This window comes from Pezoporus occidentalis, unplaced genomic scaffold (assembly GCF_034315485.1).
Source record: "Pezoporus occidentalis ecotype Australia unplaced genomic scaffold, CSIRO_AGI_Poc_V1 ctg71, whole genome shotgun sequence".
Lineage (NCBI taxonomy): Eukaryota > Metazoa > Chordata > Aves > Psittaciformes > Psittacidae > Pezoporus > Pezoporus occidentalis.
The window spans coordinates 1,531,194-1,555,678 of NW_026916062.1; the positions used below are offsets into that span (position 1 = coordinate 1,531,194).

Sequence of the window (24,485 nt, forward strand, 5' to 3'; positions counted from 1 at the left end):
ACCCGCTGCAGGCGAGGCGGGGGCGCTCAGGACCGAGCCGATCTTAACCGCCAGCCCGATACCGTCTAGTCCGGGACGGGACTCAGGCTCAGACGAGCACCGCCCAGCACCACCGCGAGCACGACCCTGAGGTAAGGCCGACTGAAGCGAAGCGAGTGCTCCGCACATGCGCAGCGCGAAGAGCGGGTGAGTCAGCGGCGGCCCGGTGGCCGTCGCGTCAGCCCGGCGGCCCGAGGGCCCTTCGCACATCCGGGTGCCCTAGCACCGCCCACCGCTGGCCTCCCAGCTACCATCGCCGCTCGGGGTCTCCTGGAGCTCCGCTGCAGCCGCGCCGGGCTTCTCCGATGCGAATCGCCGCCCGCTCGCCGCCCGCTGGCATACGGCGGCGGCGGGCGGTCGGGCTCCGCGCGCGATCTCCACCATGATGCCGGCCCTGGCCGCTCAGCGGCGGGGCTGCCGCGGCCTCTACCGCCTGTACCTGCGCTGCCGGACGGTGCCGCTCCCGCGCGCTTGCCACGGTGAGTCCCTCAGGGCCCGGCCCGCTGCTCTGCGCCGGCTGGCTGCCGGGACGCTCCCCGGGGAGAGCAGGGCCGGCGGACCCTCGCCTTCCTCGGTGAAGTCTCGTAAAAAAGCTGTAATCAAGCTGGGTGCTTGTGCGGGGAACAACGAGTGCCCGGGCTTGTGGGCGGCTGGTGGCAGCCGGCTTCGGGCGCCGGCAGGGCCGCAAGGGATTCCTACGGGCATCTCCAAGCAGTCGGGAGCGCAGCCCGCGTGGTGGGTATCGGTGTTTAAAAGGGCGATGTTCAGATCGTAACTGCCTCGGTAGGCGAGGCGTGCCCTGACGAGGGTAACACCTCATCGCGGGTGTTTTTACGGCCGCTGTAGGCCGCTTGCCCTATCGGCTGCCGTCTGGAGTAAAACCCATACGTCAAGTCCGAGTTGGGGCTGAAGTTTGCTGTAATTGTATAAAATAAAGCGCAGCGTTACAGGGTTTGTGTTGGTCTGAGGAATGAGGCCAGGCTTTTTCTTTAGGCCGCAGGTCCTATGGAGTTTAAATTCCGACCTGTTTTGGCCCTCTCCGTATAATCACCTATGCTTAAATTACAACAGTACCCGTTTTCTTTAATGGTTCCTTGTGTGTCTGTGGGTTAGTAGGAAGAACGTCCTCTAAACATGCCGATTTAAGTTTCCCTTTTTCAATTGGCCTAGTATCACCAAAGCTTTGGAAACAACACTGCTCATCTCATGCCATGTATTTATTGTAGCGTTGTGTAAAGCGACAGTAAGTTCACTGGGCTGTATTGATTCTTCTGGGCTTTTGTCACATCAGCAGCATCTAATAATTGGAGTTTATCTGTCTTTTTTTTTAGTGAAATTGTTTTTCTATAAGGTTCAAATTAGTCTATGCACACGTGCAGATGCTTCAGTACCATAGAGGATTAAAATGAAATGAAAACTGTTGAGACTTTTTGATGGAATAAAGTTTTATAAAATATTTATAAAATATTGCCATTTTGTGGGAGGTGCATTGTTCATATATGATTAGTCATACTTTGCATGACTCGAGTTACTAGCACTGCTTACTTTTTTTTTTTACTCTATTCTTTTAATGAGTGCTTTCCAGAGCAGCCAGTTTGCCTGTTGCATTTCTTGTTGGAGGAGTCATTTGCTCTCTCAGTAGAAGTATTTGTGCTGCCTAAAAGAAACTCATTGCTAATACAGGTTGGCCTGTACTACATACAGTTCTCCTTCTGGCTAGTCTTTTGAAATCAAAGATTGCCTTCCCAGGGTGATTTCTCAGTAGGGATCTTGCATGTTTATCTTGTAATATGTCTGTTGCAACTGTTGGAGAACTTTAAATTCTTCTACGTAAATGTTTTCTGCAGTGCTGTGTGCTTTTCTACGTAATTTCTGTACCAAGTTGCTTTTAATGTGTAATGCACACAGTTCAATTTTTCTTAATTGTTAAGGTGTGGTTTATACACAGTGTACACAGGGTGAAATGAAATGGCAACACTAGCTGGTAGTTCTGAAGTGCTCTGTATTTGCTTTTGTATCAATATTTGTTTTTTAAAAAACTTGAGGCAGTAGGACTAGAACAGGGCTTAATTTATCAACCAGTCTTACCAAATAGCTTTGTATCTTTTAAAAAGCCTCTAATGCTAGAATGAAGTTTGAAAGTAGGTGCTTGAAGGGAGGCAGTGAAAACATGCTGTCTGCTGCTGTTTGATATTCCTAACCGTGGGTAAAAGAAGCGCAAATTTTAAAAGTTAAATTCCTGTAACTTAGGCAGGTATAGCTGTACCACCTTCCCTTCTTTTCCCTTACAGAATGGTTGCCTGAAATACCTTTTTTTCCCTCCTCCTGTTAGGATGGCAAGCTCCAGTGAAAAGTGGGAGTCTGTCTTGTTTTCTGCCATGCCATCGTCTGCCTGTGCAGTTGATGAGTCAAGTGAGAGTTTATACCTCCAATGGTCAAAAAAAAGATCTTGGATCAGAAGATACAAAAGGGTCAATCCCTGAAGAAACCCTGCATAAAGCTGGAACAGGTAGTACTAAGCTAAAATAAAGAGTATTTCTATAAATGTAAAAAACTGTAGGTATTTAATGATTAATTTTTTTTTCCCCAATTGTGTGATGTTAGGGTTGCAGAATTCTTAGTATTTTTTGCTTATGGGCATCTGTATATAAATTTCAAATGCATAAGCAGGGAGGAATGCTGAAATTTATGTCTTTGTCAGTCTGGTATTTAAAGGATTTAAGTTTAGAGTAATCAGATTTAAAAGTGGTGATGATAAAGCGTGGATGTCAGAAGGGATTAAGTAATCTAAGAGATAAGAAATGGGATGTATTGGTTACTTTTCACGATTTTGCTTGCTTACTTTAATTCTTTTTGTAGTATTTCAGGTTGTGTGAAATTTACTAGTGATAAAGATTGAATGAGTAAGAATACCAGCCACTATGACTTCTCCACATCAGGCCATAGGTGACTTGTAAAGAAGGTTGAGCTGTTTCATCTGCTGCAGCTTTCTAATCTGATGGTTGTCAGAACTGCAGCATTCATGTTTAAAGTGATAACATGAACATAACTTGACCCTCCTTCCCGTTCAGTTTGATTCTCAATCTTGTGCTAGTTAGGTGCTTGTAAAATTCAGATCTGTCCTGTCCTTGCTCCATCATAGCGTCCTCTATTTTTGCCTCTTGTTAAGTGGGAGACTGCTGTTTCCCAAAGAGATACAAATGCTTTTTAAAAAGAAAGCTCTCTTTGTGCTTTTATCTAAAACTAGGTGGTCTACTAAGGAAAATTTCCTTTCTTTATTGTCAGGTTACTAGGTATTCATTCTTTCTTTAGTAACTTGTAAATTCCTGAGGCTTGCAGCAGTCTTTAAAAATTAGTAGCTTGAGGCAGCTAAAGTATTAATTTTCTGATGCTTGGATAATGTAAGTGGCTCTTATATATTGTTCTAAGTGTAACAATTTGGTACTATTTCTTAAGTCTGTGATTGGATTTTAGAAGAGGATAATATTTAAGACCGTTTATGTTTCTTGGAAAGTCTTGAGTTGAAGGTGGTTGCTAGAGGGTGAGATCCTTGCAGAAGAATGCCTGAATACAATGAAAGATTGTAGAGCCAGTTATAGTTGTTGGTATTTTCTGGGTTCCTAATGTGAGGTTACCGGTGTTAAAAATCAGATGTGAAAATAGCCTAGCACTATTGCTTTCATATTGTTGACTATCATCAGAAGGGATGTTCCCACCATCTTCCACCGCTGTCTGATTAGTCCCTCTTTTGTGCTGGCATTAATTGACGTTTAGGCCTGTTTTGTGAAAAATTGCTTTCTTGTTTTGCAGAGCTAGGGTACAGGTAGGATCAGTAACCTGATCCTGTTCATTGTCTCTAAAACGGCTGTGGAGGTGCAGCCCTTTAGTGGCAGCACAGCCCTGAGCCGTGGAAGCGTCTAGTGTAACTGTGTCGCATGGGCACCGTGAGGCTTGCTTTTTGTTGAGAATGGGGGCTGACGTGTGCAAGTGTATATGAAACTGCAGTCTAGAGATATTGTGCACAGTCACTCTGGAGTTTATTCTGGAATGCATCTTGCTATCTGCATGCTTCATATAAGGGGTGTTTTCTGGGGTCTAGGGGATAGAACGTTTTAACGTTTTTTAATGGCATCACAGACATATTAGTACTGTTTATTTTAAAAATGCATGATATTTTGATAAAATTCTGAAAGGTAATATACTATTTGTAAAGATTGCTACACTTTTCCAGTAATTTATGTGTTTAGCAAATAATGGATCTCTTTTGCACCTCCATTCCTTTATCAGTAAACTTGGGAAATGCTTTTTCTGTTAATGTGATATTTAGAATATTAATGTAGTCATCTTGAAAGTTCTATGAACCTCTGCTTGTCTGAAAAATAGTAATTGCAAATTGAAGCAAAATCTTATAACCCAATCTTCTGTTAAGTAGTGGCAGTGATATTTCTTTTAGTGACATAAATGGTTGCACGCAATTTTAGAAAAGAAGCTACTACTCAGTTTTTGTTAAGCAATCTTAGCTGAAGTGTTTTATCATGAATACTGATAGATCAGCTGCCTGGTTTTTGAAATGAGGTAAGAAAAAAAAGCAACAGCAAAGGGTTTTTTGCTTTTGTTTTCAGGTTAAACAATAACTGATGGGGTGATTGTATTAGGAATGCTAGCTATATATGGTCCAGCCTTTTTTGTTGTGTAGTAAAATCAGTTTCATGAATTTACATTATTATTTTTCAAAGAAAGTGTACTATCATTAGCCTTAGTCCTCAGTTGCTGTTAGGGCAATAAGTAATTGCCTCATGGAAAGGTAGTTACGTAGTCCAAGCTTCAAGAAAATCTGACCTTTCAGTAATTTGAGTAGCATGTTAAGCTAGGATCATCTCATTAATTAACACAAACGTGCTTGAGAATTCTCTTTTTCTTTTTTTTTTTTTTTTTTTGGGTCTATCACTTTCAATAATGTAAGTTTTAATTTTGTTAATGACTGTGGATGTGTAGCAAACCTAGCAAACCTGCAGTGTTAGGGCACAAAAGAGTGGTTTGACGTGTTAGAATCATAAGGTTTTTGTTCTGAAAGTTATGTCAAGATGTATCAGACAAGGATGCAGTATTTGTATTGTCAAGTAGAACTTCTGATTTCTAAGTAGAAATCTCACTGATATTAATGGAATTTATTATTTTCCAAATATTAAGTTTCACTTTACTGTAAATTATATTTCACTGGCTTTTTATTGAGTCATATCCTCAAATTTCAAAGCCAGTAGAATACTTTGTCCAGTTTATGACCCAGGAGTTGGGGGTTTTAATTTAAAAGTTGTGTATTTTAAGGAGCGAGCTTTTTTTTAAGGGAAAAAGCTTCAGTTGCTTAAAACTGAATTGCAGCTTGGAAGCTTTGTGAGACTCCAGTAATCCGCTGCCATAAACTGTATCGAATTAATTATATCTACTGGTCTAAAACTCTGCATGAAACTTGTCCCAGTCTAAACGTATACTGTTAAAATGCTTTTCAGAATTTCAGGATGCTTTCTGAAGTATTGTTGCAACTTGGTGCTCTTCTGCAAGCTGCTGGGAGTTTATTGATCAATGTCTTATTTTGTTATTTATTTTTTCTACTGTTGCTGTGTTTTTATGTTGAGAGTTTTCAATCTTAGAAATCTAGCAAAAATGTTTTTTAGTTGTCAGGGTGGAAAGCAATATTAAGAGACATTCCTGTTTTATGTCAACTAAACTCTTTACTAAAAGGTAGGCACTTCCATGCTTACAGTGAGCTTTGTCTTTATTTCACAGGACAAGATAAGACCAATGCAGGCCAAAAGCAGTCTGTCCTTAAAGAGCCAATCCAAGTAAAAGGTAAAGAAGTACTTGTATTAAAACTTTGCTGCAGTCTGTGAGTAGTTAAGAAGAGTGTAAGGAAACCATGGTTCCTCTTCAATTGTGTAACAAGTTTATGTGAATAACATTTTAAAACACACTTGTATGTCAGCTTTGTTTGGTACCCAGTTGTTTGAAATTGACTCCTGGAAAACCAAATACAGCGGTATGCCTTCTAACTACTCACTGTTCTGTGCAGTTTTTAATGGTTTTATTTGAGCTGATGAGTTTGTCAGGAAAAGACTTAGTTGTTTTCTTACCTGTTATCACAGTCTCTCCTCCTTTCATGTTTTTAGGCATGTCCATTCACCATTGCAGACCTAATGTGGCTAAGCTGAATGCTTGATCTTCCTCTGTTCCTTCTTATTGCTAAGCTAATCTAATCAGTGTTGCTTCTAAATATATTTTGACCACATGAACTACCTAATCTGAGTCATGTAATGTTCCCAGTTGTGTCTGTAGTAATGTAGTGAGTTGACCTGGCTGGATACCTGGTGCCCACTGATTCTTCTCTATCACTCCCCTTCCTCATCTAAACACAGGAGAGAAAATCTAATGAAAGGCTTGTGGGTCAAGATCAGGACAGCAATTATTGTCACAGTCAAAACAGACTCGACTTGGGGAAAATTAGTTTTATTTATTACCAATCAAATCAGAATAGGGTAATGAGAAACAAAAAAATAAATCTTAAAACACCTTCCCTTCTTCCTGGATTTAAATTTGCACCCAGTTTTCTCAACCTCTTCCCCTTGCTGGAGAGCAGTAGTTGTGGTCAGTTCTCTTGTGCTCCTTCCTCCTCGGGGGACAACTTCTCACACTCTTCTGCTCCAGTGTTGGGAACAGGTGAAGGCGTGTCTCTCATGGCAGATAGTCCTTCATGAACTTCTCCAACATGGGCCCTTCCCATAGGATGCCATTTTTCACAAAGTTCTCCAGTGCGAGTCCCTTCCATGGAGTGCAGTCCTTCAGGAGCAGACTGCTTCAGCGTGGGTCCCCTGGGGGGTTGCAAGTCCTATAGCAAACCTGCTCCAGCATGGGCTTCTCTCTGTACAAGGCCACAGATCCTGCCAGGAGCCTGTTGCAGTGCAGGATTCCCGTGGGGTCACAGTCTCCTTTGGGCATCTCCTTGCTCTGGCATGGGGTCCTCCATGGGCTGCAGGTGTATTTCTGCTCCACTGTGGACATTCATGGGCTGCAGGGGCACCATGACTCACCATGGTCTGTACCACAAGGTTCAGGGGAATCTGTTCCAGTGCCTGGAACACATCCTCGCTTCCCTCTGCACTGACCTTGGTGACTGTAGAGCTGTTCCTCTCACACATTCTCACTCCTTTCTTTGGCTGAGGTTGCTCCTGAGCAGTAACCTTTTCCCCATCTTAAATACATTATCCCAGAGGTGCTACCACTGTGGCTGATGGGCTCAGCCTTGGCCGGTGGTGGGTCTGTCTTAGAGCTGGCTGACATTGGCTCTGTTTGACATGAGGAAAGCTTCTAGCAGCATCTCACAGAAGCCACCACTGTAGCCCCTCTGCTACCAAAACCTTGCCATGTAAACTCCATACAAGTAAATACATGCTTTTGTCGTTAGTTACATTATTTAAAAACGGAAGTAGATAAAATAAGTGCTTAACTTTCTCTTATGATTTCATGTTCTTAATTTATCATAAGCTGTTTTCACTCCATCTTCACTCTGATAGTTTCTGTGATGCTATTGTGAGAATTATGCTATTAAAAACTCCTGTGCTTTTGATCACTTCTGGCCTTCTCTGTATGGAAAGAACTTTATCAAAATAGAAATCGCCATTTCTCTTTAAACTCTCTAAAAAAAAAATATCTCTGGAGTGAAAGTGACTCAGCAGGCCATAAACTCTATGAAAATGTCTTCGTGTCTTTTCCCAAATTTAAAGAAACATGAAATTGTAATACTTGTTGGTAACAAGGTGAGATCAGGATCTCTGGATGTATGCTTTCTGCAAGCTTTTGTCTACATCTTTTATGTCAGTTTCTTCGGGTCTGTTGTCACTTAGTGTATGCCTGCATGGGGAGCATGCAAGGTAGATAGGAGAAATAAGAGAGACTGAGAAATAATTGTAAAAAGAGATGTATCTCTCAGTGGAAAGAGTTTTGCTTCTAGATTATAGGCAAGCAAGACCGTTAAAGATTTTGATAGTGTTTAGAAAGTGGAATTCTAGCCTTCAGATGCTACTGCAACTTAGAAACTTACTGATACAAGTGTTACTAAGACAATAACATTTTAAAAGGATCACTGATCTTAACAATTTTTGCAATTTAAAGTGTTTTATTTACATCATCTATTATTTGGCTTTGTCTTGGAAATATCGAATTGGTTTTTTCCCCCCTCTGTATTTATCGCCTATTTTATACAGTTAATTGAACTAGGGGTAGGCTCATTGAGATATTCTGCGGTGTACAATTGGTTATAGTATTTTCTTTTAGTGAAATTTATCTGTGCTTCTGGAAGATGGATTAGTAAGTATTTGATAAATCCATGACTCAGTTTTTACTAAGATTAATATGCCTTGAATATATATGTGGAGAAAAGATGGGAAGCATTCTTCTTGTTTAAAAATATTTGCCCTGTTCTAACCTTAGTAAAATGGTGGACTGTTTTTTGGAGTTTTTTTTTTTTTTTTTAAATTTGTCACCTTTGCTCAGGAGCACTGTGGGATGAATGTGAGTGCTCAAGTACTTAAAAAATTGTGTAAGATCAAACTGGATGACAGAAATCTGATTATGATGATAAATATTGTTACCTGTATTGTTAGTGCATTGCTGAGTGTCAAGCAGTGTATTTGCCTTCAGGATTTCAAAACTCAGAAATAAGACAGTGTAGAACTTTGGGAAGTAGTAGCTTTCTGCAAGTATCCTATGACTTAAGGAGTAGTTCTGGACTAACTTCAGTAATCTTATAATCAATCTTGTGACGCACAGGAAATTTATGTGTGCTCGTAAGTCTTCTCACCTGCAGAATTTGAGCTTTTTGTTTTCAGTTGTGTTCTTTAATGTTATATCCTTCAGCAATTGTTGACATTTCTTCCAGTAAATATAATGTTTGTAATGGAAATGAACATACAGTGACTTCCATTTGAAAGTAAGTTGAAGTTATGTATGTATATAGAAGCAGGAAATAATGGTATAAATTTAAAATTCCATTTATCCTTTTTCTGAATATTTTTCCTTGTGCATGAAAATCTGATGTGGTAAGAGTACATCTTCTAGACAGAAAGCATTATAAAATTATGTTTTTAATTGCTATTAATGCCTAATATTAAGTATGCTAATTTTGAAAATAATAGTTGAGAAAAATGACATACACAGTCTTAGTTCTCTGCAAGCTCCGCAGAAGCTCTTGTACTCTGTAAGCTCTTACCTGCAGAAGGTGGAATTGCTTGAATACTGGAAAAAATCAACTGGATCTCTGTGTGGCTGTTTCATTTGCTAAAGCAAGTGTTTCTGAATTGCCATATTTGAATGCTATCCTAGTAGTCAAATACCATCTCTGACATGAAAGTTGGAGAGGTAGCTGGCAGTGGCAGTTCAGTGGATGTTTGAGAGCCCTGAACTACAATTTAGCATGTAGGTAAATTGTAATTTTTGGAGGTAAATTATTCTACTGTATTCCACAATGAAGAATGTTCCTTTCTCTTCACTATAAGTTTTTGATCTTGCTGATAAAGCATTGTTTTCAGGTCTGTACTTAGAGGTATTGTGATATGACACTAGATTGAACTCTGAATTTTGAAATATCTGCTGTAGTCTCCATGAGTGACTTAACTTGCTTATCTGTTTCTGTTTTGAAGTGAAAGCAGTCCTTAAAAAAAGAGAGTATGGACCAAAATACACAAAGAATAACTTCATCACTGGAGTAAGAGCAATAAATGAATTTTGTCTTAAATCCAGGTATGATGGGGCTGAGTTGAGATTTAAATTGTAAATATTTGTTTGTTCATATGTGCTTCAAATATAATTACATTTTTAGGGTGATTTTTGTATAGCAACTTTCTAAATGCTGTTGTGGTTTATGTAATTATAAGTGTCTGAGGTTAGTTCTTGTTTACATAGTGTAGGAACTTGCACTTAGTTTGTATGTTTACGTAGCTGCTGCTTAAAGGAATTTATTTGTACTGATATGACCCTAAATCTACTTGGGGGGTGTTTTGGAGTGAGCAGCTAGTTATAAGGGGGAATGGCAAATAATTCTTCCGCGTTTTGGGTCATGATGGTTTGATGTTAACATCTGTGAAAGATGAGTGAAAACTTCATAATGTGAGTTCTATTATTTGGAATAAAATATAATCTGGTTAATTGCAATTTTAACTATTGTTACTTGATTCATATTTACTGCCTTTTACTGTGTGCTGTGCCAGCAGGTCTTACTAAGTATTGCTGTAGTTGAGGTGTCTGTTGGATTTTATGCATTATGTGTGTGCCCCATATTAAATCTAAAGGCTTAACAGCTTTGTTTATAACTTTTTATGCTGTCACTGTTGCTCCCTAGTTTTTTTCATATAGTATATGTCACCAGAATATAGAGAATCCAGTGGCAAATTATTTTTAGTCCTCAGCTTTACTTTTGTCATAACTACCTTGTTGTGCAGAGAAATACCTAGCTCAAGTTTTGCTGGATTGACCAAAAGGGGTAGCAGGGGAAATGAAAATAGGACTAGATAACTGATTGGACTAAAAATGAAATGTTCTGTTGTATTAAAAAAAAAATAAAAAAAAAAATAAATCCCTCATGCGTCTCAATGTAGATGCTCCAATATGTAGCTCAGCACAGTACATTTATCTGTTTCCCCAAGTAACTTTGTTATCTCCAACCTTTTGCAGCTTGTGCTGGGTGTGTAGGTTTTGAGGTTACATTTCTTAACTTTTCATGTCATTTCACTTACGATTTCCGTTTCAAGATGTTAAACCATGAACCCCCTTGTTTGACACTGGTACACATTATCAGTTACATGCAGATTCATTGGATGTCATAGTATCCAATGTTTTATTACTTTCTTTCATGTATAGTATTTCATAGTTTGAGGACATGATTTGAACTTTTGAGTGTGGAGGAAAACACAGTTGTTTTCAGTAGTATCCTAGAGATCGGTTGCTTCATGTTTTGTATCTGTTCTGTTTGGTGCAAGTAAACAGCTTCAGGTTTTTGGTCTGCAAAATAATAATATCAAAGTTGAGGAAGATCACCCAAGCATAAAAGTAAAAGTAGAATAATATGAACTTTTTCTTGTACTGAACTGTTTGTCCACTTTCCTTAGTGATTTAGACCAGCTGAGGAAAATTAAACGACGAAGCCCCCATGATGATACTGAGACTTTCACTGTGTATCTGAGATCGGATGTAGAGGCAAAGTAAGAACATTTGTATGAAAAAAATGTTTGCATCATTTAAAATGTATTATATGAGAGAGGACCCCTCCCCACCTTTTTTTAGAAGTCAGGTTTACAATGTGAAAGGGCAATAATATTTTCCATTTTCTATCGGAACACATTTTATACCCTTATTATTGCAATAATTACATGGGTATATACAGTTGGAGTGTCTGTTTCATGTGTCTAAAGATGAAGTGCTTGTCCTCAGCCCCTTCTTGTCCCTTACTGAGTAGTCTGCATGGCTTCCTATGAGAAAGAATGATATGATGATCTGCTTTTAGGAAAGGCATTTGTAATGTAGCCAAACAGAAAAGAAGTTGCATAATAGAACCATTGCTAAGTTACTTTCACTCTGTGCAGGTCTCTTGAAGTTTGGGGTAGTCCAGAGGCTCTTGCAAGAGAAAGAAAACGGCGTAAAGAGGCAGAGATCAAATACAGAGAAAGTGAGTACAGAGTGTTCAAATAACTTAAAATGAAAACAACAAAGTACGATTTTTTTTTAATTTTTTTTTTTTTTTTTAGAAATCATCTCACTGAGAACATACACATGTGGAATGAGCAATTGCTGATGCGATTTTATAGCATAATGTAGAGTAACACATTAGTATCTAAGCAGAAGTAGTCTGTTACTATCTTGCAATTTGCTTGTCATACACCAAGGAATGCATTCAGTTGATACCTATAGCTATGCTTCATCTTTTTGGGAGGGTCTTTCAATTTTTAGCTAGTATTACCAGACACTTTGACACACTTTGTCACGGATCTGAAATCACTGTGTCACAGATCTGAAATCAGTGAATGGAGTCATCACACCAAAGTGTTTGGAGCCACACGTACTTTATGTGGACATATGAACCCCTTATTAAAGGGGGATCCCCAGGAGTTGAGTGAACAATTATGGTAGTTTGCGACTAGTGACTACTGTGATTTTTCTTTTTTTTTAGATTAGAATATTCAAAGATTTTGTGTTTTTTTTTTGTGTTTTTTTTTTTTTTTAATTTTTAAAAGACTTAAACCCAGTCCAAATCTTTATACCGTACCGTTACTCATATATGTTTCTTCTGAAATGAATTCAGCTTACCTTTGTGCTTCAGAAGGTGGGGAAAACACCCCCGCATCATTGTTTAAAATAATCGTCATCCTTGCTGGTATTGTCAGTAACAGGTACAGTCAGATAAGTAGTTTGTAATGGATTTTGATTTATCTAGCCACTTAAAGTCACAGAAGAGGCAATATTGCTTCAAGGTACTTAATTATGCACCTTAAAGTTAGTGGTCTTGTAAATTACGATTATTAGTTTTTTTAAACGGTTTTGCCATTGGAACACCCTAGTAGTAAAAAGGCTAGAGCTGCAGGCACTTGTTAAGGCACCTGTAAGCGTTTGTACGGAGCGTGCAGCTTGTACTCTACTGGCTGTTTTAGGCTATTTAAGTTATTCTGTATAATGTACTTTGGATAACTCTTTAGGGAAGAATCTAGCACTACAGCTTCTAGACACTGTAGTATACTAATGTTTATTTTCAAGTTACATCATTAGTGGATGCAAAAATACTGATGTTAAAAGACTTAGCTTGTAACATCTTTTTCCTTCTCTTCCGTGGTTAAAGGGTGAGAAGGGGGTGCTAGAAGGTCTGGATGTGGTGCAGTGCATTTGGAGTTTTCTGCCTCTGTGTATCGTCCTTTGTTGGTAGAAATGGCAACAGTGTATAGGATAATAGGTTGTATTTGGCATTTTGCATGTGTATATAACAATAGGTTTCTGATTAGCAATACCAGGAGAGGAGTTTATCACAAGGAAAGATAGATCATGTAGCCCTTTCTAGGAGGAGATACCTGCAGCATAAAAAAATTCCAGAAAATACTGGTTCCTATTATGTATTTGTGGTGGTAATTTTGTATTGCAGAACTATTTCGAAACCAAAGGCTGTTGTGGGAATACAAGGAGTTCTTTGGCAATACTAAGGTAAGAGATGTTTTAAAGATTTTTTTTTTTTTTTTGGTCTGGAAAAGTGCTATGAGCTGTACTATGACACCTTTAGAAGAGAACAGTTGTTAAATGGTTGCATAAGCTTAACTAGCTGAATGTTATTGGAACATTTATTTGCACCATAATGTATAAGATGTGTCTCTGGTTGTAGTGCGGTGGTAAATATTATGATGCCGGTTTAAATGAGTTCCTACTGTGGCAGTGTAATCCACTTAATTAAACTTAAGTGTAATGTTATTGTGGCCGGTAAGGTGTTCTGTTTAGTCAGTTGTCTTCTTATTCACAAATACAGTTGCAATTTTATTTCATGTATAGAAGCAAAGTATGCTTCTTAATGAAAAAAACCCAAAACATTAACACTTTGCTCTATACCCTACTGACCCTTCCTCTCTGTTTAAGCAGACCCATTCCCTAGATCCAGGTGCTCTTCTATGGTAGAATGATGTCTTAATCTTTCTGCTGTGCAGCTGGCTCCTGTCCTTATGTTTGCAGTGTCTCCTGCTGGAGGCTTTGTTGGTGGTTCATCGTTTTTATAGCCATCCGTTTGTAGAAATACGTAAGGCTCAAATGCAGTTTGGGTGAGCATTAAGGCTTCAAGGCCTGTAGCTTCACTCTCGCAAAGCAGGGCAATGCAAAGTTTTTATTAAATAATCTGTATGGTAGGACCTTCATGACGTAAAGATTTGGTGATTTTATTTTAATAATCTCTTATTTCTTTATTTAGCCACGCTCCAGTGCAGCAGCTATGTTTTTCAAGGGACCAGGGAAGGTGGTAATGGTAGCTATTTGCATGTAAGTTAAAGAAGTTTTGTTTAAGCAAGAGAAAATTATTTATTTTTATTATCCTGGAAATGAGAACAGTCTGTATTCAAGTTAAAGATACCTGTGTCTCTGTAACTGATGTTAATAATTTGTTTATTTGTTGGTGGTGGTGGGACAGAGTTTCGGTAAATACATTCACCAATATATAGTGATCAGGGTTAAAATATATCTGTGATCAGAGAAGAGCAAATTTTTTGATCAGACTAAACGATTTATTAAAGCAAAACCTAAAATTTTGAAGGACATGGAGAGGCAGGCATTTAAAGTTGTCCTTTTTTCTTGCTTCCCCTTCATGAGAGGAGCTTCATATATTTTAAATAATCTTCCAACAGAAAAGAATTAACTTCTTTCTGCTGTTATTCAGGGATATTTTAGGTGGTTTTTGCCTTTCACATATAAGTTTGAATGAAACAAAACTAACTATACCAATTTAAAGCAAACAAATACAGATATTATCTGGCATGAAATACACAGAAGTATGTTACATTTCTGTTGGGAGAAAGCAACATTTTGAGCAGGAAATAGCTCTGAGTTTACTTACAAAACTATATGCTTTTTGCTGGGGAAAGGGGGAGAGCGTCAAAGCATGTTTGACTGAAAACCTCCCTCTTTAATGTTCTACTAGTAATTATTCAGGGCTTTCTAAATAAAAATGTGTAAGAACTGCTAGTATGGGTGTTCATAATGGAAAAAAAAAATAATGGGGAGGGGCCCAAATGATCACTTTTACCCGCTTCACTTTCTTGCAGTCTAGAGAAAACAGACCTTTCCTCCTCCTTTGTAAACAGGGCATTGCTATAAACATTGCACTCTGCACTTCATAAGTACCTTTTGAATGATTAGGTAATTTTATAGATGAATGCGTGGCAGCTAGGCCAGCAGAAGCTTGTAGAGCCTATTGTATTGCTCATTCATCTCGATGTGGAACTTTTTAGAAGTGGCACTCAAATACCTGATGGCTTTTCAGAGATATTAGTCAAGACTGCTATCAGTGCTTCCTTGTTTGTGGCCCTGATCTTCTTGACACCAGCATGATTTTTAGTGGCTTCTGGTTTGGGGTCAAGAAAGACCAATCTGTCTTAACTTCTCAGTTTTGATAATTTGATAGGCTTCTCACAAACTTCAGGCTTCCATAGTGAGGATAAAATGTGGTTCAGTCAAAGGCAGAGTTCTGACTAGCTTCAAAGGGAGACTAGCTGCATTGGCACCCTCTGTGTAGTTAATAGAATTGCTATGTGCAAGGAAAAGCTTTGAAGCTGTGGTAAGAAAACACAGGAAGGTAATGCTTTTAACAAAAAAGGAACAATATCTTTTTAGCAAAACATCCTTCAGAGTCTGGCATTGTTGCAGTGATTTCATTGTCATGCTAATGCTTTACCTTTTAAACAATACAAAGTTTGCATGGCATATAAGATTTATTAAAAACTACAAGTGGTCCAGGGTGTTAGTAATGTTACTGTTTCTCTAGAAATAGATGTGATGAAATGTGGTTAGTTCTCAAATGATACCTCAAGCCTAAATAGACTATTTTTCCCCATTGATTCATAATGGATCTAAATATTTAATATTTCCAGTTTGATTATTTTGACTTTTTAAAGTAAATAAGACCAGGTCCTTCTAGACCATTGCTTATGTGGTAAGGTAGAGTATGAAAAATGGGCCGTCCCATCGCAGTGCAATTTCCTGTATGTATTTTTCAGTTCCTCATAGTTTCTGTTCCCCGTATACATCTTGGGGTTTTGTTGTGGTTATCCTTGAAAACAAATTTGGAATGATAAATTTGTAAGAAGTGCCCTTTAATTTTTTTCAAGTTCAGTCAGCATAGATTTGAGTTTGTTTTAACTGTAATTTAAGTTAGGAAAACCTTGTTTTGAGTAATTGATGTTGATCTACTTTTGCGCTTGTGGTAGTGTTTTTTTTCTTTTGTCCAGAGAAAGGCTGATTCTCTTCATTAATCAGTACATTTTAAAGTTACCAATTAAGTTTAGACTTTACATTAAAATTGACAGGGTTTCTGACAGCAAGGAGGATGTGTATCTGTTTCAACACTTCTTCCTTCTTTCCCCCAGTTTTCTTGGTGAATGATTTGCCTCCTCCGTGGACTTTGGAATACCATTACAAACAGTTGTGTTGAATGAAATTGCTCGTTTTCTATGTGCAGAAGAGAGGCTTATTAGAAAATTCTGTATAGTAGTAGTTTTAGTAAGAACAGTAATAGAATTGTACCTAGTGAAACATGGTGGGCATTATTTCTTGGCATGATGTCCGAAACGTTACAATAAATCTTTTTCAGACTTTGCCTATCTTTGGTTTAAGTTCTGTTAAGATTTCCTACTGTTTCAGGTCCATGTGGATAAAAGTGAGATAGCTAAATCAGTTAGTCTGGTTCATTTCTGTAAAATAGAGAATACACTTTCTGATTTGGTGGTCACTTATGTAACAGATAATTTTGTTTCAAACTGATTGAGGTACTGAGTATCTGTTTTCTCAGAATCTGCTGTTTTTTTCTGCTGTTAGAAGTTGTATCTTCAATAGAATTTAGGCTTTCATAGGGATTAGTATTTTCAAATGTAGTGGTGAATTTGTTTTTTAAAGCAGAACATATTTTACTTGCAGTAAAAGCCTGACTTTGTTTTTTCTTTTCCTCCAAAATGACTTTTATCTTATTATCTTACATTGATGCAAACATCTAGTCAGAAAGGAAATGCTAAATAGCCTTGATGGCTCTATAGACGACTCATGGCTTTTGTAATCATAGAATAGTTAGGGTTGGAAAGGACCTCAAGATCATCTAGTTCCAACCCCCCTGCCATGGGCAGGGACACCTCACACTAAGCCATGTTATCCAAGGCTCTGTCCAGCCTGGCCTTGAACACTGCCAGGGATGGAGCCTTCACAACTTCCTTGGGCAACCCATTCCAGTGCTTCACCACCCTTACAGTAAAGAACTTCTTCCTTATATCCAATCTAAACTTCCCCTGTTTAAGTTTTAACCCATTACCCCTTGTCCTATCACTACTAATAATTTCCTGCATAGCACTCTTTCTATCCTGTGTCTCCAACTTCTTGGACATCATTAATAGATTAATAGATTGGGCCTCACATTTGGAAATCTTAGTATGGCTTCTTTTCAGATTTCTAGGATGCCAAGTTTCCCCACAAATTCATAATTGGTAGGGGTGAAATAGTATCATCGAAGTGCCTACTGTGTCATCTGAACAGGTGGGGGCCCCACAACTGAAATGTACGTTCAGATAAGCTGTCAACTCCATTAACACAACACAGAGAAAAATAAAAGAGACTGTGCGCATGAATCTCACTGTAATTTATTTCATTTCCTTTCTGTGCTGAAGATGCACTATGCTGTGAATTGGAGGAACTTACAGTTAACACAGGGAGTTTAAGTTATGGTTTAATGATACAACAGCCTTCTGTTCTTCTTGGGATATCCACTAACGTGTGCATTTTCTACTTTCCACCTATAAATTATGGTGATGATTCACCATATCATGAGGCAATGAGAATAACTTAAAAATTGTGAAGCACATTCAGGCCCTTGTATTGAAGCAGTTATAGAAAACACTGCTAAAGAAAAATGTATTTTCGCAGAAATTCTTTGAGGATGACCTTGGAAATGAATCTGATTTAATCAATTACATAATTTGGTGTATGGCAAGGGGCTGGACTTTGTGCTTCCTGTAACTTAAATATATTTTTTTTGGCATCTGGTTGTTCAAGAATGCCACTGTAATATGTCGTTAATATTTACTTATAACAATTTAATTGGAATACTTAAAAAAATTGCTAACAAGATAAACTGAAATATATGTAAAAAAGAGGAAAATGTTAGTAGCCCTCTAGTCTAATTTTCTTTGCAATATGATTGTAACAATTACTCTACTGATTCTGATAATGAATGTTTGAAGTGAGAATATAAACTTGGATTTTAGTGTTGACAGCTACCTTTCTCTGAACAGCATAACACGATGCTTACTCCAGGGAGCCTGTAACCTAAGAAGGCTTGACAGGTCACACTGGGCATCTTAATAGAAAAGTTCCATAGATAATTTTTACAGTGTAATCTGATGAGAGCCTTGCCTTCCTGTTTGCTGTCTTATGTTTCTATCTTACTTGGAATTGCCCATGCTGAGATTAAAGTTGGGAACCTTGGACTCCACTGTTAGGAGGGGGTAGCAAAGGACTGAAAAGCAAATATTAAAAACGACTGAAAAAAAAGGAAAGAAGGAGCTGAAAGAGAAAAGGAAATCATTAAGACTTATTTTCCCACTGGTAGGCCATTAATTGTTCTAAGTAGCGAATGTGATAGTAGTTTTCATGAAGTGTAACTGCTTAGAAGTTACTGATTTTTGAAAAATAAAAAAATCTTTGCATATGAAGTTAGCTGAAAGGGTATTTTAACAGTAACCATACAGAAAATCTGTATGCCTTACCTGCCTGTATAGGTCTGTAATGATTAAACTGATACGTGGTTTCGCCACTTGCTGGCAGGTAATGCATCGTTATAGGGCACTTGTGGTTTTGTTGAAAATATTAAAGACCAGATATTCTGTTGTTCTTTAGCTTATTTCTTCTCTTTGTTTTCAGAAATGGGTTGAATTTTTTCTTTAAGCTACTTGCTTGGGTTTACACGGGTTCTGCAAGTATGTTTTCAGAAGCCATACATTCTTTAGCAGACACATGTAACCAGGTGAGTATTTTTCCTATTCTGCTTAAGTTAGCACTTATAATAATTTTTCAGGAATAAAGGTAGATACTTACAGTAGTTGTATTATACTTGAAAGCAATAATTTAATCTACTAGTGCTCCTTAGTTGCCTATGCTGTCTAAACAGGAAGCATCAGAGAAATTGAAGCAGTATTTTATTTAGGAGGACTAGAATGCATAGCAGAATACCTTTTTCTTTATAAAGTTTGCTCATAGATAACACTGGCATTGTAGATAAGCCTAGAATTTCCAAGTGTGTTAGTCAGAACTTTAAAAATGACTCTCAGGTTTTGCTGTGGTGTGTCTTTACAGTGCTCTTGCTGTTCAATATCCATGATAATGTACTGTTTTGTATGATTTACATGCTCTCTAGAATTATTAGTAATATATTCTAGGAGGTAAAAAAGCTAATACTTAATCTAATGACCATTTAAATAATCTGGAGGCAAAACAGTCTTAAATATGTTTTTGAGTAAGCAGTTTCTTCTGGGAGAGGGTATTTTTGTGTTTTATTATTAAGTAATTTCTGGCTTCAGTCATGGTGATTACAAAGCCTGCCCAGAGTCTGACAAGCTCTCTATGCATGCAGTGGGAAGAAGATGCAGTTTTTTCTGTATGCCTGTAGTATACACATACTTCTTTTAGCTTCCCAGAGACACAAACCTATGTTATTGCTATATACAGTTTTTATCAAACTGTAGGCAGATGAAGGCATATTTTGTCAGAAATTCACATTACTTCAGAAAAGTTGCTAAGCTCAAAGCTCTTTCTTTTGTTTCCCGATCTGAGTGCAAAGCTGTTGTTACTCAGTTGCAGATTTACTTGCCAAAACTGGTAGTTTCAGAAGGTTTATTTAGCTACATTTTATTCCTCTTTTTAATTTGATGCCAGTGATCTCCTGGAAGGTTTATAAGCTAACAGTAAAATAACTGACCTAGTCTAGAAGCCTTAAATGCAGAAGGAAACTAGAAAGAGTTGCTGGTAATGATCAAGTTTGGACTAGTATTTCTGTTAATATAATACTGTTTATAATACATCTACATTATTTCAAACCACCTGCCCCAATTACTTCTGTTCTTTAGTAAAATACTGGTTTTGCATTGTTCTGTACTTCAGTTGCTATTTATTTTCCCTGTAAGTATCAAGATTTGAAAGTGCACCAGAAAAGGGTAAATGGGTTATAGTATTAGAAATATATATAAACATTAGCAGATAAGTCCCAGGATAGGCTTAATTTTGTTACAATGGTATGTGTAATGTGACCAGTCTTATCTTTAGGACATGGTGTTAGAACAAAATCTTGGTAATTTGGGTTGCATGCTTCTTCTACTCTGCCTTGTTCCTCCTGGACAACAGTGATGTATCTGTCAGTTATCTTGAAGTACTATTGAGTGCCTGTCCGGATGATAATAAAAGAAAAAAAAAAGGGTGTGTTTTAATTTGTATTAATGTAAAAATGAGACATGTCAATGTAGCTTCTGAAGTTTTTTCAGAAATCAGTTGAAATTTGAGGGGAGTTGTAGTAAGCAGAACTATACTGAGCTACTTTATGGATTGTAAGTAGGACTAGAAAGTAAGAGGAAGTACATAGTATGCTTCTTTCTTGTTCTGGTTAAATGTTAACTTGAAATACTTTTCCTGTCACTGTAATAGAATGACAGGCTTTGTTGCTTAGTCATCTTGTGGTAGAATAATGATGAGAATTTGTGCATCTCTCTTTCTATTTGTAGGCTGCCTTAGCAGCCTCTCACAGCCCAAGTAGCCATGTACTTGGCACATTTACATTGATAGTTGATGTGGCAAACTCGGAGCTGGGCACATAATATAGTATGCAGAGACAAAATTAATGTTGTGTCTCACTATTTTCTTTAGTATGCTTGAGGCATTCATTATGAGATGCTGAAATTTTCCCTTCTTCCACTGTTGAAGGAATTCTTCTTGCTGTTTTTGATACCAGTAAGGCTTTGGAAACAAAATAAGTACCTCAAGATGAGTGGTTGACACCCTCCTGCAGCTCAAGCAAGAGAAATCCTTGGATAGCTTTTGACACATACAAAATGCAACAGTGCTCCTCCACATTTGAGGAATGTATGAAATCTTGGAGCAGACTTAATATCCTAAAATGCATTTTAACAAAATTTTGGCTACCTTTTTGCTTTGGTTGAACCTAGTATGTTTCTGTGTCCAGAAAGACTGAGTTGAAGACTTGCATTTTGCTTGCTATTTTTCAATAAACGTTTTCACACAACCTTTCAGCTGTTCCAGCTCTGAAGTGAAGACAGGGGCACTACTAACCTAGCTCATAATACTTAAAAGGAAATTATGGGGAGGCAACCTTCAGGTGTGTGATTTTCAGTTGGCCAACTGTGTCAGTTTATAGGTGAACCAAGTTTGATAGTGGTATTATCTACCACTTTATATGTAGAAAAGCTGTTCTGTTAACTGTGAAAGTTAATACTTCATAGTGGTTTTGGGAAAAACACAGGAGAAAACTTGCTGCCTCAAAGCAGTTTGCTGCTGTGAATACTGAAGTGTCTAAATTTTAATACTGGTTATTATGCTTCAGTAATTCAGAGTTGTAAAACAAAGCACGTGCTTTGCAAAATCGAGATCTAGATTTATAACTTACTGTATCAAGTTTAACACATGCCTAAATAAATATATCCCAAGTGGGCCATTTAGATATCAAGAGGTTTTTATTTCTTCCTTCAAAATATTTTTCTTCAGTTTGGAATATTTCTGTAATGATGGAAGCTGCAGTATAAAATTATTGCTTTAAATGTAGTGTGCCATCACCACACTCTCTGTATAATTTCTCTTCAAGAGGGATTTATTTAAATAGCTTTGTTCCCTGAACAACTTCATTCCTTCACATTGAAGTAGAGCAACAACACTTGTGATTGTACATAATGTTCACTTTCAGTTGCAATTATAGAATTATAATTAATATTAATTATATATATACACACTATGTATATAGTTCTATATATTATATATATATGGGAGTAATTTTGGGGGGGGCAGTAGGTGTAGATGACAGATTTTGAAGATTGTATATCAGTTCTTGTACAATATCAGTAACAAAGTATGTGTGCAGATTGGCAAATTGCATCTGCCTTTATCATTCAAGTTCTGTTGATACAGAATGTTTCTAAATGTTTTCATATTTTAATAAAGTTTTGCTTCCTTTCATCCTGAATAGGCATTGCTAGCTTTGGGCATCAGTCAGTCTGCAAGGACGCCGGACCCTAGTCATCCGTAAGCTTTTTGAGTAAATAATGATTTTGTAATTTTATATAAGAGTGAGATCAGTTCTTGTTTTTGCAGCAACTTGTTCTTAATCTCTTGTTTCATATAATTTCTGAAATGCATTGTTTATGATTTTGAAAGAGAGAAAACTGCAGATTTTTTCAAACTGCAGAAGTTACAGCTTCAGTGGTTTGATACAAGCTATACTTTTTTTGTGGTATGCTTTTTGATATGTATTATTTTAATTGACATTACTTCTTTATGTTATTTTGGGCTCTTCTGCCTCTTCGAATGGATAGCTTTACTTTGTTTTTTAGTGATGTTCACATGAATAAGTTTTTTTTAAAAGTAAAAAATACTTATTTAAAACAAAGCTCTTTTCTGCAGGGCAGCTACTTGTATCATAGAGATGTGTTTGACTCAAACTGCTGTTTGTTTTTGTCTGAGTAATAGGGATGTTATTGGTTAGCTCTTACAGCTTCATGAAAGTCAGAGGCTATATGCTCTGTGATATTTTCTTGGTGTTGACCTGCTTTACACTTCACATTATTGGTCAGATCATTCATATTGTAAGCACTAGTTGAAAGTACATCTCATTTAAAGAATTGTTTCTTTCTTTCTTAAAATTCATTAAGAGCATCAGGTAATTTGAAAACTATTTCAATCTTAAATTTGTCTAAATATTTGTTTTATCTTCTTCCCCCATTTCACTTTTTCCTTTCTTTCTAAATATAGTCTTTGTACTATTGTTTTTTAGATGTTGCTAAAGAAATGTACCGTTTGTAGTAGCAGTCAATAGTAAAAAAACAAAGGTACACTTTCAATATTGGTTTAGTTGCTCTTAAAAGCTGAAAATGTTGAATGTCTGCAGTTAGTTGAACTACGAAAAGATGTCACAAATTTTATTTCCTTTAAATTAGCATTATAAAATAGGTAGACTGGCTGCCTATAAGGCTGAAGTTTTCATTTAGAAGTAGCATTTCTGTAAAATGTTAAAGTATGTTTTTTTTTTCTGTTAGTAAAATCCTCAGTATCTGCATAAAAATCAATATAGCTGCATAAATAACTTATTTAAAAAAGAATTAGAAAAATATCTATGCTTAATGTCATTGTGTGTACTAGCTATGTTTTTCCAGATGTCATCTTTTTCCTTGGATTAGGTTGAATTTAACAGCTTTATCTTAAATGGATGCCTAGTCATATGATGATGATTTAAGACATGTAAAACTTAATGGAAAAAACATGTAGATGTGCTTGCAGATATATAGAATCTTATTCTCCTAAATCACTTACTTTTTTTTCATGTAGGTATGGTTTCACAAACATGCGCTATATTGCCTCCCTGATTAGCGGAGTGGGCATTTTCATGATGGGTGCAGGACTGTCTTGGTATCATGGGATCATAGGTTTACTCAACCCTCACCCTATAGAATCTCTTCTCTGGGTAAGCTAATGTTGTTTGATATTGCATCTAATGTTGGTGACTTAATAGAAAGTAATGGCACGGTCTGAAATTCACTTCCTGAGTGTTTGAATCCCAACACAATTAGCTCAAACCATCCTGAATGAGAATGTGTTTTAAGAAAAAAATCATGTTAAACTAGCTGATCTTACAGCAAAATGAGCTATTCTTTAAACTTTGTGTTTTCCCTTCACACATCCCAAGAGGTCCTCCTTTTCTATTTTGCAATATATTGCATGATTCAAATATTGGCTACCTTGGGTTTAGGGAGAGCTACATAGCACAGTGGGTAATGAGGTTCTGAAATGCTGTGTTTGGATAGTTAGTGGTGAAAGGATCTGTACAAATACACATATAATAACACTTTTTTTTTTCATACAGGCATACTGCATTTTAGCAGGGTCATTGGTATCTGAAGGAGGTAATTTCAAGAATTATTTCTATTTAATTATTCATAATCTCTAAGAATACAATGTAATTGCAGTAATAATTGGTCTTTGCTTTCATAGTAAAGTTTTGAGCTCTGCTGCAAATATTTGTGTTATAAGCAAACAAAAAAATGTAAAACTTTTATTATCTCTCTACATAATAAGAAGCTGAATAACATAATTTGAGAAGTGTACATGGAATGTCTTTGAGGTATTAAACTATCAGTGAATGTAACAGTTCCAATTTCTATGGGAGACATGCATGTAGAGAAGAAGGTAATTCAGGTTTTTTTAGTGATTCAGTGTATCACTAATCAGAGCTTTTTTGATCTCTTGCTATTTATAAAGAAAAGTTCACTCTTTTCAAAACGCAAGCAAGTCTTTGCCTCTAACCATTTTAAGCAACTGCTTTGGTGTTGTTTCAGCTACCCTTCTTGTTGCTATAAATGAAATTCGCAGGAGTGCTCGAGCCAAGGGTCTGTCATTTTATCAATATGGTATGTGTC

General features: G+C 37.2%; 1 protein-coding gene across 5 annotated transcripts in view; it reads left to right on the forward strand.

Annotated features, from left to right (window-relative positions):
• Positions 1–203: 203 nt before the first annotated feature.
• SLC30A9 (solute carrier family 30 member 9) overlaps positions 204–24,485 on the forward strand; it is a 41,545-nt gene continuing 17,263 nt past the window's right edge. For 2 of the 5 annotated variants that reach the window (XR_009969218.1, XM_062642474.1), the window contains exons 1-13: positions 204–518; positions 2,372–2,548; positions 5,824–5,886; positions 9,729–9,828; positions 11,193–11,285; positions 11,667–11,749; positions 13,211–13,269; positions 14,018–14,085; positions 18,721–18,823; positions 22,043–22,098; positions 23,398–23,533; positions 23,933–23,972; positions 24,405–24,476. Coding sequence is in view for 4 of the 5 variants with exons in the window: in XM_062642474.1 (XP_062498458.1) it covers positions 422–518; positions 2,372–2,548; positions 5,824–5,886; positions 9,729–9,828; positions 11,193–11,285; positions 11,667–11,749; positions 13,211–13,269; positions 14,018–14,085; positions 18,721–18,823; positions 22,043–22,098; positions 23,398–23,533; positions 23,933–23,972; positions 24,405–24,476 (1,147 nt within the window). In the remaining variant the exon portion in view is untranslated. Of the gene's footprint in view, positions 519–1,119; positions 1,723–2,371; positions 2,549–5,823; positions 5,887–9,728; positions 9,829–11,192; positions 11,286–11,666; positions 11,750–13,210; positions 13,270–14,017; positions 14,086–18,720; positions 18,824–22,042; positions 22,099–23,397; positions 23,534–23,932; positions 23,973–24,404; positions 24,477–24,485 lie in introns of those variants that run through there. The other 3 variants (XM_062642470.1, XM_062642473.1, XM_062642472.1) reach the window with 3 other exon arrangements.